At 45.3% G+C, this 17,448-nt stretch overlaps 1 protein-coding gene across 2 annotated transcripts in view; it reads right to left on the reverse strand.

Annotated features, from left to right (window-relative positions):
• Nucleotides 1-5,354: 5,354 nt before the first annotated feature.
• The window catches only part of USP24 (ubiquitin specific peptidase 24), a 129,266-nt gene continuing 117,172 nt past the window's right edge, over nt 5,355-17,448 (reverse strand). For both annotated transcript variants that reach the window (XM_019742818.3, XM_019742816.3), the window contains exons 62-68: nt 17,034-17,099; nt 15,158-15,224; nt 13,832-13,910; nt 11,483-11,558; nt 10,988-11,074; nt 10,507-10,617; nt 5,355-8,105 (exon numbers count right to left, since the gene is read on the reverse strand). In XM_019742818.3, coding sequence (XP_019598377.2) covers nt 8,043-8,105; nt 10,507-10,617; nt 10,988-11,074; nt 11,483-11,558; nt 13,832-13,910; nt 15,158-15,224; nt 17,034-17,099 — 549 coding nt within the window. In that variant the 3' untranslated portion in view covers nt 5,355-8,042. The remainder of the gene's footprint in view (nt 8,106-10,506; nt 10,618-10,987; nt 11,075-11,482; nt 11,559-13,831; nt 13,911-15,157; nt 15,225-17,033; nt 17,100-17,448) is intronic.

The following is a 17,448-nucleotide window of genomic DNA, read 5'->3' on the forward strand; positions in this document are numbered from 1 at the left end:
CTGAACATAAGCCCTAATGCGTCTTTTGGAGCAAAAATTAATATAAGACCTGGTTTTATTTTCGGGGAAACACAGTACGTCACCCCCTTCATGTTCCTTTAGAATGGGGTATCCCCAGCCTGCTATCTCCAGGGACTCCAGTTTTGTCTCTCTTCCTTTCCTGCCTCCTCCGCCCTTCTGCCTCCTTCCCCTCTGGATTATGATGTTGGAGCTCTCTGCCTGAGCTCGGTTTTCCGATCTAATTAACAGGGTGCCACCTCTTCCCAAGGAGCACCTTTGATCTTCTCTGCTGGGTGGGGTGTGGGGGGGTCCAGACCCCACTCCTTTATCCCTGTGGGATCTTCCCTGGCCTCAGTTTCCTCACCCCTGTAATGGGATCCCCGCCCTGCCTACCTGCCTCACAGGGCTGCTGTGAGTCCTGGGCGCGGGGTTAAGGTGCTTTTGGCTGCGTTGGGTTTCAGAGCTTCTGGCCCTTCTTCCACGCTCAGATGGTTGCTTTCCCTGCACCATTAACGCCCTGACCAGGAGGTGATGGAAACATTCTGGCTGGGGGTGAGGGCTGGTGGCCCCAGAAGCTGCCAAAGGCACGTTCCTCCTGGTCCCCACCCCCACTTGCCCTGGGGCTTGGGGCCGTTGCAGTTTCTTTCCTTGTACCCTAGACCTCAGGGCACTTGACACAAATTGGATGCATGCCCTTGGGGTCTTTGGAACCAAATTTCCAGTCTGGTGATACAGTTGGGTGTTTGTGTGGAGGAGTGGGGCTGCCATCTGACCCTTTACTGTCCTTCCTCTCCCTCCATGTGTGTCTAATGTGATGAGTCCCCTCCCCTTTGCTTGTGCTATGAGAACATAAAGCATTTTCAGAACTGTCATCTCATTTGGCCTCATATCTCCTTGGAAAAGTCAGAATTAGAGTCACTGTTTCACTGATGAGTAAACTGAGGCTTCGAGAAGGGCAGTGACTTGCCCAGGGTCACAGCAGGGGTTTAGTGGAAGAGCTGGAATTAGAACTGTGTTCTGGATCCCATCCCTGGGTCCCGTTCCATCTGCTGCCCAGGCCTGTCTATTCTGGGAGTACTGCCTGGAGGAGGTGACTCTGAGGGAGGTCTTGAAGGATATGTAGGAGTCATCAGGTGAAGAATGATGGGAAGGACACTCTAGAAGCAAATAGCATGTGAGGAGGCTTGGACACGCCTGATGAATGCAGAGTGGAATTGGGCTATCTGGACCACAAGTGTGAGGGCTACATGAGGGCAGGAGTTTGTCTATCTTGATGTAACCCACTGATGCAACCCAGTGTCTAGAAGAGTACCTGGCACGTGGAAGGTGATCGGGGGGCTTTTGTTGTTTTATTTTTATTTATATTTTCAGGTAGAAGGCATCTGAGTGTGCTCAAAGGCTGGCAGAAAAAGGGGACAGCAAGCTTTAGTGTGTACAAGATGGAGACAGGATGTCAGAGAATTAGTCCTGGAAACTCAGGGGGAAAGGCTGGGGGAAGGGCTGGGGCCCCTTGGCCTGTGGACATCTCCTCCTTCCAAGCCTGCATGAGAGAGTCAGTGTATGGTGGAGAGGCAGTGCATGATGTGGGTGCCGCTGGACTCCATTTTCTCCATGAAGTGGCAGGCAAGGGTCCCCCTGGGAAGAGAGGGGAGGGGTGGAGGCTTGTGGGGAGTGGTGGGACTGGTGTAGTTCCTAAGTGGGCCTTTTGGGAGCTGGTGAAAGCATTACTGAGGCTGACACTCTGGATGTCACCTTTTGTGCAGAACCTCACCTTCCAACCCCGCCGCTCACAGGAAGGAGCCTCAAGAGACAGTAAAAACCAGCTTCCTGGCCAGCCGGTTGGCTCAGTGGTTGGAGCGCAGTGCTCATAGCACCAGGGTCACCAGTTTGATTGCCACATGGGCCAGTGAGAAACAATGGCTTGAGCTTGGAGCTGAGCCGCCAGTGGACGGTCGGTTTGCTCAGTGGTTAGAGCGCGGTGCTCGTAACACCAAGGTCGCCAGTTCGATTCCCACATGGGCCAGTGAGCTGCGCCCCCCCCACAAATGGGTTGAAAAACGACTTGTCATGGAGCTGATGGGTCCTGGAAAAACACAGTTCCCCAATATTCCCCAATTAAAAGAAAAAAGAATTTATGCAATTAATATTAAAAACACCCCGCAGCTATATATGAACAATATTAAAACAAAACAAAATGAAAATAAAACGAAACCAGCTTCCTGTGCTACTATCCCCAGCTAAGCCATGCACTGCTCCCTGGCCGTGTCCCCTCATTAGAGGGGAGACCATAAATCCTAAATTGTCTCCTCTCAGAAGCCTGCCTGGATGCAGTGCCCAGCAACTGGGCTTCCATATACCACCCAGCCCTGTCCCTTCCTTGTGTGACTGTCTCCTCTTCTCATTTAAGAGGCTTGTGCTCTTACCTGTCTCCGTGTCTGCTCTGCAAGGGCAGGTCAGGGTCTGATTTATCCCAGGGGCTACAGCAGAGCACCAGGCCCTGCTGATTAGGCCCTGGGTCCTCACACCGTGCATTGATCGCCCTCTGCTGGCCCAGCTGGGCATGGCCACTGTTCCCCAGGGGCTGCAAACTTCTGGGAGAGGCCATGTTCCCCTGGGCCCATCTCCTCCCTTCCTGAAACCCTTCACTGTTCCCTCAAAATCCTGGTCCAGGGCTGGCCTGGTGGCTCAGGTGGTTAGAGCTCCATGCTCCTAACTCCGAAGGCTGCCGGTTTGATTCCCACATGGGCCAGTGGGCTCTCAACCACAAGGTTGCCAGCTCGATTCCTGAGTCCCACAAGGGATGGTGGGCAGCGCCCCCTGCAACTAAAATTGAACATGGCACCTTGAGCTGAGCTGCCACAGAGCTCCCGGATGGCTCAGTTGGTTGGAGCGCGTCCTTTCAACCACAAGGTTGCCAGTTCGACTCCCGCAAGGGATGGTGGGCTGCGCCCCCTGCAACTAGAAACAGCAACCTGACCTGGAACTGAGCTGCGCCCTCCACAACTAAGACTGAAAGGACAACAACTTGAATCTGAACAGCACCCTCCACAACTAAGATTGAAAGGACAACATGACTTGGAAAAAAGTCCCGGAAGTATACACTGTTCTCCAATAAAGTCCTGTTCCCCTTCCCCAGTAAAATCTTAAAAAAAGAAAAAAAAAATCCTGGTCCATCACTAGCAACCCCCTTGTCCTCAAATACCTCTCAGAACATTCTTTCCCCTTCTTGCTCCGCCTAAAGGCCCCCTGTCCGCAAAGCACACTGCTTCCTCACCTTCCTCTCCCACAGCCAGTACCTGGGGCCTGAGGTGTGGCAGGGTCCTCCTTGCTCCTCACTGCCTCTTCCAGATCACTGTCCTTCCTAAATGCTCAACGTTGAAGCTCCTGTCATCAGATTATACCCCTGATGTATTGGAGGCTTAGCTCACGGTCAGTTTCTCCTGTTGGGGTGAGTCCAACACGCTCTGGACTCTCAGTTCCTCCACCTCCAAAGACCTCACCTCCACTTTCTGTCAGCCCCCCACTCCCACCATTATACTCTTGACCTTGTTGCCACCTGTAGTTCTGTCTCCTCTAGAACCTCCATTTCAAACACCCACTTTCTGATCACTACTTTCCCTTTTTCCAGCCCCCTCCCAACTCCCTCATCCTTCGTCAACACCTACCACACCTACTGTTCACGGATGCTGCAGACTTTGCACCTCTGGTTCTCACCGCCTCACATGTCCCACCTCTACTCAGCTGAGACTTCCTGATGGGGCTTGTCCTTGCTCATACCCTCAACTTCCTTTTTGTTTTATTCCACATATAAGTGAGATCACACGGTGTATTTGTCTTTCTCTGTCTGACTTATTTCGTTTAGCATAATACCCTCTAGGTTCATCCATTTGTCACAAATGGCAGGATTTCTTCTTTTCTGTGGCTGAATTATATATATGTATATTATCTCACATCTTCTTCATCCATTCATCCATCAACGAACACTTAGCTTGTTTTCATGTCTTGGCCATTGTAAGTACCGCTGCTATGAACACAGAGGCATAGCTATCTCTTTGACCTAGTGTTTTCATTTCCTTCAGATAAATACCCACAAGTGGAATTTGATTCTATTTTTAATTTTTTGAAGAACACTTTTAGAGTGGGGAAGACTTGAGAAAGCTTATGGGGTGAAGGGAAAGAATAACAGATGAGGAATTTGGAGATTGGAGGGAGAGAGGAGAGAGGTGACACAGGCCTGAGGCCGCCCCAGGTAGTCGGGTTCCCTCTCCTTGGGAACGTGCCCAACAGCGTTCTAGACGCTCTGTTGTCTGTGTCCACCACCAAGCCCTGGGATCGCTGTGTTCTTTTAATTCTCGTCTCCCCAGTACCTGGCACAGGGCCTGGCGGATTCATGCACTAAGTGTTCATGGACTAAGTTAGTTGTGTGAGTGTCCAATGCTCCTGTAACAAGTCATACTACGTTCATGATCACTTTGCATGATTTGAAATTAAGAACAGTCTCAGAATTTCCAGTTTGCAAAGTATAATTATCCCATTCAACGTGGGACCTCCCAGCCCCCCACGGAGAGGTTGGTGAGTAGCTGTCTTCAGCAAAGCCTGTCTCTGAACAGCCCATATCATAAATAAGAGAATCTGCCTGCAAAAGCAAAAATCCTCCCAAACTCTATTTTCTGACAATTTAGTGTCATGGAAAACGTTCAAGAGCTGCCAGATGGAAATGGCCTGAATGCCAGAAACAATGAAGTATCTATGGCACCTCTGCCTGCTGTGCCATGCGAGAACCCCTCCCCTCCCAAGATGGCCCAGAATCAAGTGTCAGTTCGTTGGATAGCCACACCCGGCAGCCCATGACTCGAGAGAACAGCTTAGTTCTTGCAGATGTTGGCAGTTGGTCCCTGGGAGTGGGGGAGGACTGGGAGGACTGGGGCAGCAAACATCCCAGGGAAGGGGAACCATGTGTGCAAATGCGGGACATGAGGAGTGAGGCTGAGACGCGTGGGGTCTAGCAAGAAACCCAGCTTGACCAGGGATGTGATTTCTGCTCAGGACCCCCTGGCAGATGTGAAAGCTATGAGGGAGAAGCCAGCTGGCAGTCAGCTTGCGTTTGGCATCCTTCAACAAGCTTTGCCAATGGATCCCCAAACGGTCATGCTACCCAGGGGGAAGAACAGCAAAAGGCTTAGAAGACCAAGACCCATCGCCTCCTCATGACTAAAGAGTGGACCTTATTCACACCCCAGTATAAAGCACAAAAAGAGTCACAGCGCCGGTTCACACCAGGCCACAGGCCCTTGGCACCCCCGCCCTGCCTTTTTTCTGATACATGCAGAAAAGTGTTGGTGAGACTCCAACTCTCCATTTTTGAAAAATTTATTTTATACCCTTAGAAGCCAAGAATGCTGCCACTCATGAACCAAATTTAGAATTAAGATTCTTCCCTAGTTTATCTACTTCCTTTTGAAATTTTATAAACAAGATTTTGTACACAAGAGGTAGCAGAGGAAAATTCCAGCCTGCTTGTTCCAAGCTCAGAAGGTAACTGCACACACGTCAATGTTAGCAGGGAGGGTGGGCGAGACGGGTAAGTCTGACGACGCGGTGCTCTAGGTCCTACGATTCGTCCTAAGTGTCAGTGACCGTGTGAGCACTCCAGGGGAAGTCTTGGGCGTGAGGCCTGCTGGGACGCTCACTGCTTTCTTTCCCGGAACGCCTCTAACGCGCGGACTCGGCCATCTGAGGTGGGCCTCACGAAGGGAGCTTCTTGAGAACACACAGCATTGAGTTAGTTGTGCAATTCCTACTCGATGTGTAGACCATTTTGAAAGACTTATAAAAAAATCTTCATCCAAAAAATTGGCAGTAAAAATGACAACTCTTCCCAGGTGAGTAAGCCTGTCACAATTGTCACTTTGTTGTACTACATTAAAAAAAAGTCATCAGCAGGGTGGTCGACTGCAGCCGTTGGAAATCGAGTGGTTACTGGCAAAGTGAGGGGGACGGTCACTGTAGCAACAACGTAAGCAAAAGGAACATAATAGTGACGGCGGTCCTGATGGAGCTTTCCAGGGAGGACAGCAGGTGCTGGGGTGTGGAAGGCGTTGTTTCCATAGGAAATAAGGGACTAGAAGTGGCAATTTCACTCCTGAATTTGGGCTCCTGAGTGCAGCTGCCAGCGATGATATCCCAACATATCTCATCACCGGCATTTCAACGTCATGTCCCACACAATCTTTTGGTGAGGATGGTGATGGAGAGAAGGGTGAGGGCGGGGTAGAGGAAAAAAGTAGGACGTGGAGTATTTACGTACTCAAAATCAATTTTAAAACACCACATTCAAGATTGCAAGAACATCAGAACCATAAAAAATTTGCCAACTGCCTCCGACCATTTCTCTGAGGGCACAGGTCTGCTTGTACCTGTGGGTCCCTCCATCTACTCAGTGCCTTTGACAAAAGCCATCACTAGCCTGTAGGAAGTCAACACGATTATACACTGCAGACTGGCTGCACAGTAACTTCAACCTTCAGTAGTGAAATGACTGGGTTATTGACAGTGCACAACCACGAAGACGTGACTGTCCTGTCACCTGTCACATGTCCACACAATGCAGAAGCCACCAAAAAGGCACTTGGGGCTGGCTGCACCTCTTTGACTTGGCAAATCTGACAGTGGCAACCTGGCACTTCCTAAGGTTCCCCTAGTTCTGTGCATGGTGAGTGAAAACAAGGTAGAACACAAAACAAAGACAAAACAGGACTGAAAATGAGTGTAGCAACGCAAAATACAAAATACATGAAATACGTTGGCATATCCCCATCTCCACTTGACAAAAGGGGAGCTGGTATCTGACCTGAATGAGTGAGTGGTGTTATACTTGGGAATTACAACTAAATAGATGGTTGTTCAATTGCTTTCTAGTTATTTCTGGGAAAATAAACCCTGTCCCTATCTTTTCAGTATTACTTACTCATGTTGAGTAGAAACAAAGTCTCAAATTCCTTGTCTGCATTAAAATCACTAGAAACTCACAAAGCAGTGTCTCCCAACTCAAATATTTAACTTCATATACAACCAGTACCAAGGGTTTCAGAAATTATGTTTAAGCAAAAGCAAACGATTGCAGATCACATGATTTAAGACTACAGTTTATTCAATATGTCTCCAAGCATTAAAAAGACAATTTTATGAAGTCAAACTCAATAAAATACCTTAAAGTGCTTTTTATTTTGCTGTTTTTAAAATTTGTTTTGGGAAAAACTCATAACTTCTTTAGTGACTGATGTTAAAGAATGCACCCTGTACTTCTGGAGAACACAGCATTTTTTTTAAATTTTTATTGCTCTTTTCAATCTCAATTATATCAGAAAAAATACCTTAAAGAGCTTAATAATTTTCCAATTTTTGATCCTAGTAACATTTCATCAAGATCCAAGTTTATGCCTAGGGCTTCTCATCCAGACCCATCCAAAATTCTGTACAAATAGGGAGACATATTAAATACAAAGGTCTGTGTAAACTGAATTCTTTACTATTTTACAACGAAAAGGAATTTTATCACATATCTTTACAGCATTTTAAATTGGATATCCCTAATCAATGTTACTTCAAGATTAAAAATTTGTCCCCACATATCTAAAGGCAGCTTGCTTTTTTTAAAATATAAAAACCAAAGGAATTATTTCTGTAGCATCATAGAGAAAGCAACAGCTTTACCCTCACTCACTCCTGTATGTTCATGTAACAAAAAAGTCTGCCATTGGCTGGATTTCATGGACTCGCCACAGAAATGTCAATCCACACATGGATTGTGCCCTGGGACAGCTGACCCACAGGCTGGAGTTCTCCCACTGCCAAATAGCTCCCAAACCTCTGGCCAAAGAGTGCTTTCTTCAAACGCGCACACCTCCAGAGCCATGGCAGGCTCTCCCGGTCCAATCTCCAGGCTCTTCTAACGGGTTCAAGGACAAGATTCTGATTTCAAAAAGGTGCTGAGCATCCAATAACTGTGAATTGACTCCTCATCCTTTGCTGGACATGTTCCTCTAGGGATCGACGTCATCAAGGTCACTCCTTAACTCGCCAATCATCATGGGTGATTCTGAACCCTTTGAGAAAAGAAGAGGAAGTTAAATTCACACATAGTCAAGTTAGAGACCAAGGTTTCTCTATGCCAATTGACTTACTCATGTTCTATAGTTTAAACATGTCCTCATTTAACAAGTTAATGTTTACCAAAGGGTAATAAAATATAACACCTTGTATTTGGCAATTCCTGATTACGCAAAACTTTCCTTTCTCTGTTCTCATTAAGTCACAATGCTACCATGCAACCACGCAGGTGGCTCTCATGAGAACTCTGGGGCAACATGATAAAGCAGAGGGAGGCACTGGACGTCTCAACATCTGCTTTGTGCCAGAAACTGTGCCACACCACCGAAGGCGGCTCTGGGTCATTCCTGGGTCTGAATTCTGCCTGTCACCAACTGTGTGGCCTTTGCTTTATGCACTGATAGTTTTGAAGGCCTACCATGTGTCTTGGGACTGATCTAGCTGGGGACGGGGGTGGAGAGGGGCAGGGAAAGTCTCTCTGCAAAGTGAGTGGGAGGGGCCTGAGGTGGAAGAAACGAAGTATATGTGATAAATTTAAAGGCTGCAGTACCTAGCATCAGAAACGGAGAGGGAAAATGTAGGCTGCGGCACAATCAAGCAGGATTGCGTTGAGGATTCTGGCCTTTATCCTAATAGCAATGAAAAGCTGTTGAAAGTTTTAAACAGATGAACTAGACAGAAACAAGAGTAGAGGCAGGGAGATTCTTACAGACATTCAGGAGATTAAGGTGCTTGTGACGATGGAACAGATAGCTGGGAGATGTTTAAAAGATCAATGTGACAGGACGGATGAAATTGACTGCAGGGTGTGAGGGAGCTGTCCAGGGTGACACCCCATGTGCAGCAGCAGCAGCAGCAGCGTGCTCTCTGTGAGGTCGGGAACACTGAGGGACGACCAGCCTTGGTGTGGGGCGGGGCTGGCCATGCTGGTGAGGTGCATTTGGGACACATCAAGTGCAGACTTCAGGAAGAGAGCTGGATGATCATGTGTGGCACTCAGAGGAAGCTGGGGCTGTGGGAAAGGGGAGAGAGGACACAGGACAGAGACGGAGGAACATCTACTCGTGGCCTCAAAGGGGCAGAGCTGGAGAGGAGACTGAGAAGGACAACCAGAGGGGTGGGAAAGCTGTAAGAGCAAGGCGTCAGGGAAGCCCTGGGGAGAGCGTTTCAAAAAGGAAGTCGTGGCGGGTAGTCAGATGCTGCTGAATGGTCACCTCAGATGAGGCTACTTGTCACCCAGATGCTGAGTTGGAGAGGAGGGAGGGAAGGAGCCAGCCTGGAAGAGACTGAAGAATGAGTGAGAGAGAAGAAAATGAAAATAGTTAAGTTTTGATAATTCTTTGGAGGCATTAGGCTGTGAAGAAGAGGAAACGGCAGAGATAAGAGGGAAGAAGAGTTTTTATTAAAAGATGGAAGAGAACTGAGTACATCGAAACACTGTAGGAGGGAGAGGTACAAGATACCAAAGACAGCCAGAGAGAGAGAGAGAGAGAGAACGAATACAAGGTTTGTGACAGGATGGTAGTGGAAGGGTGAGCCCGCCCCCCCCCCCCCCCCCCGTGTTAGCCGAGATGAGGACAGGGGGCTTGCTGGGGGCTATAAGTCTAGGAGCCAGTAGCTGAAGGAACGCTCATTCGATAACTTTTATTTTCTCTGCAAATAAAGTAGGTGAGCCTCAGTTTCCCTCCTATAAAATCAGGGCTCTCACGAAGTTATCATGGTCCAAAAGATTAGAAAAAAAGGCACACACAACATCAATAAGATTCATTTAATGAGGCCCCTGGCAAGCACTGTGATGGAGCTGCAGAGGAAACTGCCCTTACGGAATGTTACAGACTACAGGAAAGACACATACACGCTATTACATTTACATCGCTTCATTTTTTTTTTGCACATAGTAGGTGTTCAATAAATATTTCACTCCTTTTTCTACTAAAGTGGTTAGTATTGAAAATGTTTTTTTTTTTTTTTTTTTAAAGTAAGCTTAAAATTATTCTTTGACTCCCCTGACAAGTAGGTACATTTCCATGGCATGAAGCCCTTCTTTCCAAGGGTCCATGTTTTCAGGAAGGCTGGTGAAAGCAAAACCTGGAGGGGGTGATTGTTCATAGCCTGGCAGAATGAAGTGAACAAGCTGGAACGAATACAGCTGTGGCCTGGCTTTATCAGGACTATTCCAAGTGGATTAGAATAGCCAGCCACAGAGGTCAAAGCCTTGTATGAATTTTACATGCAGCACTGTTCCACTGTGTAAGCAAACTGTTAGTGAGTCCTGAGCAGAGATCACTGGAGGGCGGAGCTGGTGTCTCCTTTGGTTCTTGATTATGAACATTCTTTTTGGAAAAGTTCAGGGCAGGTGCTGCCCTTTCACACAGGGCCATGCCCTACAGTTTATACCTGTTGTAGGTGCCTCTCTCCGTTCTCGTTTGCGGGACTGCTCTCCGACCCATTACTGCTTCCTGATTGCTCTTTTTCATTCAGCAAAGCTGTGGCATATGCTAATGTGTCCTGCGGGAGATGGAAACATGAGAAGAGAAGGTTAGGTGGTGCGCAGTGGCAGCAGCTCCAACAAGACTACCTTTTCTTTACTTGACCTTGGGAGGGGCAGGGAGCCTCGAGGGTGGTGCCCTCAGGGCAGTGCCCAGAGCACCCCTCAACCTCGGTGGCACGCAGGGGCCTGACTGACCGCTTTTCTTCTAGGCAAGTGATTTGCAAACTGTACACCAACTTGGTGTTTTGCCACAGAAATTCAATCATGTCTTCTGCTCTTTCTCATTTTCAACCTGTACCTCTCTTTTCTGAGGCTGCAGCTTCTGAGCAACACTAATCCTACCTGACGGATTTCAAAGCACACAAAACCAAAAAAGACAAGTCTCACCTGAGCTGAAATCGTTCGCTGAAAGGTTTTTCCTGTTGATGTTTCATTAGAGACATTACTCTGCGGTGTCCAATAATGTTCCGACATCTGAGACGGAAGGTCAAAAAGGCCATCAGGGATGACAAATGAGCCCACAGGAGTCTACAACTTCTACTATTACGTAGTAGAGTATAAAAGCATCTAAAGCAGCAGATAAATCTACCCAGACCTTCTAGCGCATCAGGAGATTCTTTCCAGGAAGGTTTCACTTCTACTCTCAAAAGCTCAGTAAAATGCTACTTCTTATATAATCATCCCTACTTTTTCACCTATAAAGTTAAGATACATGTGTTAAGGCACAAATTTAATGCATAAAAATAGGTATCAACTGTACCAAAAAAGTCTGAAGTCTGAAAATATTTTGAGGCCAGTCTCAGATTAAGTTTGAGAACTTTCCTGATAAGACATCCAGCTATTGATTCCTGTTATAGCCAGAAAAGTTCAAAATGCAATTACCTTCTTCTGAAGCCACTGTACAGCCCAACTCCAGTGGTGGGAATTCTCCTTGAAATATTCTTTAGCAGCAGGACACCTGGCAATTCGAAGAGATTTTTATTGGCCAAATGCTTTCTTTGCAAATATACTTGTTTAATCGATAACACTTTTTTTTTAAAAACTTTTATTTTAAGTGTGTCTTTCCAGGACACATCACTCCAAGTCAAGTAGTTGGTTCAATCTAGTTGTGGAGGGTGCAGCTCAGTGGCCCATGTGGGGCTATAAGTGGCAACCTTGTTGTTAAGAGCACCGCTCTCTAACCAACTGAGCTGCCTGGCTGCCCCGATAGCACCTTTTTATTTTGAAACACAAATGCTCCTTTCATTAAAGTTCAGTTATGTTTATATTATTATTATTTTTTTTTGTTTGGGTATGTTCACATGTTTAAACTTCAAAAGGCAGTAAAAGGTAAATATGAAGTGCAAAGTTTCTTTTCTATCTCTAATTCATCTGTTCAATTCTATTTAAAATTCAAAGTTGAAAAATGAAACAAAAAACAAAGAACAAAAACCCCCACAACCAATTGTACATTTAATAAATGATCTCTTGATAGAATCAAATTAGTCTTTAATTTTTGTGATTTGAATAAGAACGGTGTTATTTGTAAACATGGTCTCAGAGCCCCTCTTTCTCTTTCCATTTTTATTTGCCTACCCAGTAAGCTGTCCTTCATATGTGAAGACAGTACTGATGGTGCTATTACCACGTGTGTGTATAACATGTACGTGTGAAGGACATGGAAATACATATTAATATAATGACACTGCTATCTGGACTGCGTGTCTGCTGCCATCAGACATACTTTGTGGCCCCAACACTACTTGGAAATGCCACTCTTAGGCAAGTACTTATGCTAATGCGCTGCCAATATCAAGCCTAATTAATGAACCCACAGTTGTGGCAGGAGGATCTCCATCGGTGTCCACAATGCTAATGTTGTATCATCTGGAAAACGCATGTTCATGCATTATTTCAGTGGGGCTCTCATTTATATCTGTTTAAGATGCTCAAATGCAACAGATTAAGCCCAACTGATTTCTCATTCTTATTTTGATACAAGTCCAAGGATGGCAATACCCATGCCTAAGACTCAGCAAATATCTGGAACAAAATAAAGTAAGCTATAAAGAAGGCTCCGTGTAAGACTCAGAGATGACAGTGTAGTCTGCTCAGTAACCCTGGGTTATCATGCAGTCACTCTGGTCTCGTTTGCCCATGTAGCAAATAGGGGCACTAAAGCAGCAAACCACTGAGGTTCCTTCTAACACTGAGAACCTTTGCTTTCCAAGTGTCTATCAACAGATGAATGGATAAGCAAAATATGGTTTATCCATATAATGAAGTATTATTCAGCCTTAAACAAGGAAGGAAATTTTGACATGTGATACAACACGGATAAACCTTGAAGACATCAGGTTAAGTGAAATAAACCAGTCAGAAAAGGACAAATACTGTATGAGTCCACTCATTTGAGGTACCCAGTAGTCGAATTCAGAGACAGGAAATAGAATGATGGCTGCCAGGGGCTGGTGGGAGGAAGAATGGGGAGTTATTGCTTAATGGGTACAGATTGTCAGGGAGGAAGATGAAAAAAATTCTGGAGAAGAATGGTGGTGATGGCTGCACAACAATGTGAACGTGCTTAATGGCACAATGATACACCTAAAACAGGTTAAAATGGTAAATTTTATGTTATGTATATTTTACCATAATTAAATAAAAAAGAAAAAGTAACCTTTGCTTGCCATCAATCAGCCTGTGCTCACATCCTAGCTCTGACCGCAGGCATGTCACTCCGGCTACCTGTGATGTGGGACTAATCGTAGTACCTAACCTCACAGTTGTTGCAAAGATTAAATGAGAATACAGGCAAATATTTAGCACAGTGCCTGGGTTCATAAATGTAAGTAGCTGTAACATGATTTTGTCTCTTGAGAGACTGTTTTGGAAGTGGGGACCCAGAACCTGAAAGAGTTGGTAGTTAACTTACATTAATGAAAGATAGCACGAGTGCAGGTTCATGGGCTGTCGCTGTGAAGGTTCCCAAGTATGCCTTGGTTCCTGCCCTTCCTGCACAAAGCCTGGTGGGTTAGCCTTTTCCTTGGATTCCGTAGGATCTGTTACTCTTAATACTTCCCCTTCACATCTCTTTGAGATCATTTCAGTAACTTTCTGTACCAGCCAAGTAAGCATACCCCGAGTCAGACTCTCTAGGTACTAAAACAAGGCAGATTTTTTTTTTCCTGGTCATATTTGACTTGTAACTAAAAACACCTGCATTTCCTCCCTGCATTTTGAGTCAGTACTTACTTTTGAGCAAGAGTTACAAGAAATTTGACACACTGGTAGCAGCGACTGCTGTCCACGTGGTTACTGTGGTGCATCAGAGCTGAAGGAAGAGAAGAGGAAATGTCAACAATAAAGCACGACACTGAGAGTGGGTCCAAGCAGTATCAGCTCTCTTGTCCTGAAAACTTACAACAAGCTACTTTGACAAGCAGATGAGGAACTTCATTAAACGCATGGTGTGCTGATCAATACCGTGTTTCCCCGAGAATAAGACGCGTTAGAGCTGATGGTCCGGCTAGGTCTTATTTTCAGGGAAACACGGTAGGACCCCCCCAAATTCTAATGGGTAGAAACACTAAACAGTATTCAAGAAACATATGTGATGGTGAAAGTCTGACTTTTAGGAGAACTGAGGAGAACTAAGATTTATACTAGCTGATTATTCACCTAGAGACCTCCCAACTTTTCCATCCACCATGCTGACAGAAGAGTAGTCACAACCCTTTTAGTACAATAAATGGAAATTTATGCTATTAGTTCAGTTCAACAAATACGTCCTGTTCTGGGCTTTGGGGATTTAAAGGTAAACAATACTTGGTCCCTGCTCTTCAGGAGTGTATGGTCTGTAAGCACCAGAGAGCCTGGGGCTGCTCTGAGGAGAGCACATGTTTCCAAAGGGGTGGCCTAGAATGTGGTAGCTACAGAACTTTTTAGCTTGTTTCTTTTCTTCGATAAAAGGAGGTCCTAAATCTTTTCTTGATACGTAGGTTAATCTAAAATGGCTCAGATAAAGTGGAAATACATGTGGATGGTGGGAGCCAAATAAGACTATTTCTAACCAAACTTTTTCTAAGAAATAGCTCACTAAAGCCACTTTAACCTTCTGAAAAACAAAATTCTGCTCAAAATCTTTTACAAGTAGACAATAGAAATTTGGGTGCATTTATAGCACAGGAAAAAAAAAAATCACATCTCATGAACTTGACAATATCCTGAGTCTGAGGTTTTAGTTTCTTCCTTCCCAGGGGCTACAGAACGGAATGAGACTTCCTGCATCAGAAAGTAGCCTTTAGCTTGTTGAAAACAGTCACAGCACCCCTGAATCTGATCTGATCCAGTAAAAGGACCTCAAGCTGCACTTTACTGACTAAAAGTAGGAGTGTCCAGGGCGAATAGGTCCTCTGGTTTTAATCCTTACGACGAGATGAGGGAGCCCAATGGCACTACTTCTGCGGGACTGCGCACTGCCGTGCGCCAGGGAGGGGGCAGACCTGTCAGGGAGGAGACCGGACAACAGGACAACAGGCTATAGCTGCAACGTTTACTGCTAAGGCCGAGCGTACTTGCCTAGTAATCCATTTTCTGTCTCAAACACAAATTTGACTCTCTCTACTTGTATGGGATCTTCAATGACCTTTGAGAGGAAGGAAACAAAGACTGGTCAATAAAAGAAGGAACTTGTGTTATAGCCACTGGTACCTTTAAAAAAAAAATTCAAGAGATTAATTTTGTTTCTCACTTAACAAAACCTAATACAAACAAATATAATGCCATTGCCATATATCTCAACAATATCTTAAATTTTAAACTTACAATGAAAAACTATTAAATAATGTCTGAAGATCCATTTATTTCCCAGCGATGTGTTCTTACCAACAACACCTACAGTTCTCTGGGTTATAAGAACACGTATTTCATGGCCCCAAGGATTAGAGGTCTCACTTATTTAGCAGAAACGTCCAAGGTTTGCTACAATGCATGCTCTGCAGGCTGATGTGGAGGCTTGTTCCCTAACGCAGTGCGGGATCTACGTTGTTCTCTCGCCGTATTCCTAGTGCCCATCAGCCACTGTGCACTGAGCAGGAAACTAAACGGCTTTGTTGTCGAGCAGAACAACACACAGCCCTACTGCTGTGCAGCGACAACCTTCCAAAGTTTGTAAAAGCACTAGGACCAAAAGGAGGTAAAGGATCAGAAAGACAGGCTTTTTATAAACGGTTTCCATGATGTAGTCCCTTATTCAAAAGTATTTATTAAACGTCTACCCTTTGCCTAGGCGTGTATTAAAGGGATCTAATGCGAGTGTCTCTCATCAGCTCACAAACAGTCACCAAATTCTATTGATTCTCTTTCCCAAACACCTCTTGATCTGTGCCTTGCCCCCTGCTGCTATGTCTCTTCTCAGTACAGGCCTTGTTGCTCTCGCACTCAGACTACTGCCACAGACTTCTACATGGTCGTCCAATTCCAACCTTGTTTCTTTTAGTCCATCTTTCAAAATCATTGCCAGGCAATCTCTCTAAGACATAAATGAGGTCACATAACTCTCCTGCTTAAAACCCTTCCATGGCTCCCCAGCACTGACTGACAAGCAGAGGTTACAAAACAGTTTGGGCCAAATAAAACAGGCATATAGACAACTTAGCTTCCAGGCACCAGTGTGCAACCTCTGGCCTACAGGAAAAAGTCCACGTGCATTGGTACCCGAAGCCCTTCCGGATCTGGTCTGCACTTCTGTCCTCAAACCTAATTCAGTTCCTACTCCTTCTACTCATAGCACTTACAGTTCACTGAGCAAACCAGGTGGAGAGCATGGGCTAGGGGGCTAGTTGCTTGGCTCAGGTGCTCGTTTGTAACTTATTGAAGAGTGGCCTTGGGCAAATCACTCCACCTCTCTAAGTTCCAGTGTCTAATGTAATACTGTATTTCACTGATTATAACTGAAGTTCCCCTCTGCCCTGCACTTTGTATTTCCAAAACTGGGACGTATCCTACCATCAGTTACATTTCAGTTTCATGGCTCATAAAAAATCCTTTTAGTAGTACGGTGACAATCAACCAATCAATGGTGCCTTAGGATTTCAATGATCTGTAGAGCCAGCAATTTACCTTTGATGGTTACTGTGAGGTTTAAACAAGATATATTTGTGCTTAGCAGTTTCCTATCCATAGCAGGGCCATCCATTACTCCCTTGCTCTCTGCACCACAATTGCTTGTGCACTGTCTAGCTCCGTCACTAAACTGTGAGCCCCTATGAGGTGGCGTTTTATTCTTGCTCACCTCTAAATCAGTTGTGCACAAAAAATGACTGCTATGAAGAGGACTCAGTAAGCAAAGATCAAATGAATAGAAAAACAATACAAGGACACACAACTTTTTATTTATAAACAATGCTGACTAATACATACCTAATACAAATGAATCAGAATATTTATGACTTACCAATATCTCATGAAGTAGATGGAACGTATTTTTTAACTCATGGGCTGGAGCTGTTTCTAGTTGGTTCTGAAATATTTTTAAAAAGCATAACAATTCCAGTTAAGTCTTCAGTGGAAACCACATTTGGAGCGTCAGTCAACAATACTGGACTCAAGCCCTAGTTCCACCACTATCTGGCTGAGCTTGGGGAGGTCAATTCCTCTCTTTGGGCCTTAGTTTCCCCAAATGCTAAATCTAGGAACTGAAACAAACAACCTCTGTGGTCCTCCCAGCTGCAACACTCTGTGATGCTTTATTATGGAATTAGGAAGAAGAGAAGGGGAAGGGCAGAAAGAAAAGGAGAGAATTTTAAGTCACTAAATGGGCCCAGATTTATATTTCTATTTCATTTATGTACATCCTATTTTGTTTTCCA

This window comes from Rhinolophus sinicus, chromosome 14, assembly GCF_057876585.1.
Source record: "Rhinolophus sinicus isolate RSI-liver-muscle chromosome 14, RSI-T2T, whole genome shotgun sequence".
Lineage (NCBI taxonomy): Eukaryota > Metazoa > Chordata > Mammalia > Chiroptera > Rhinolophidae > Rhinolophus > Rhinolophus sinicus.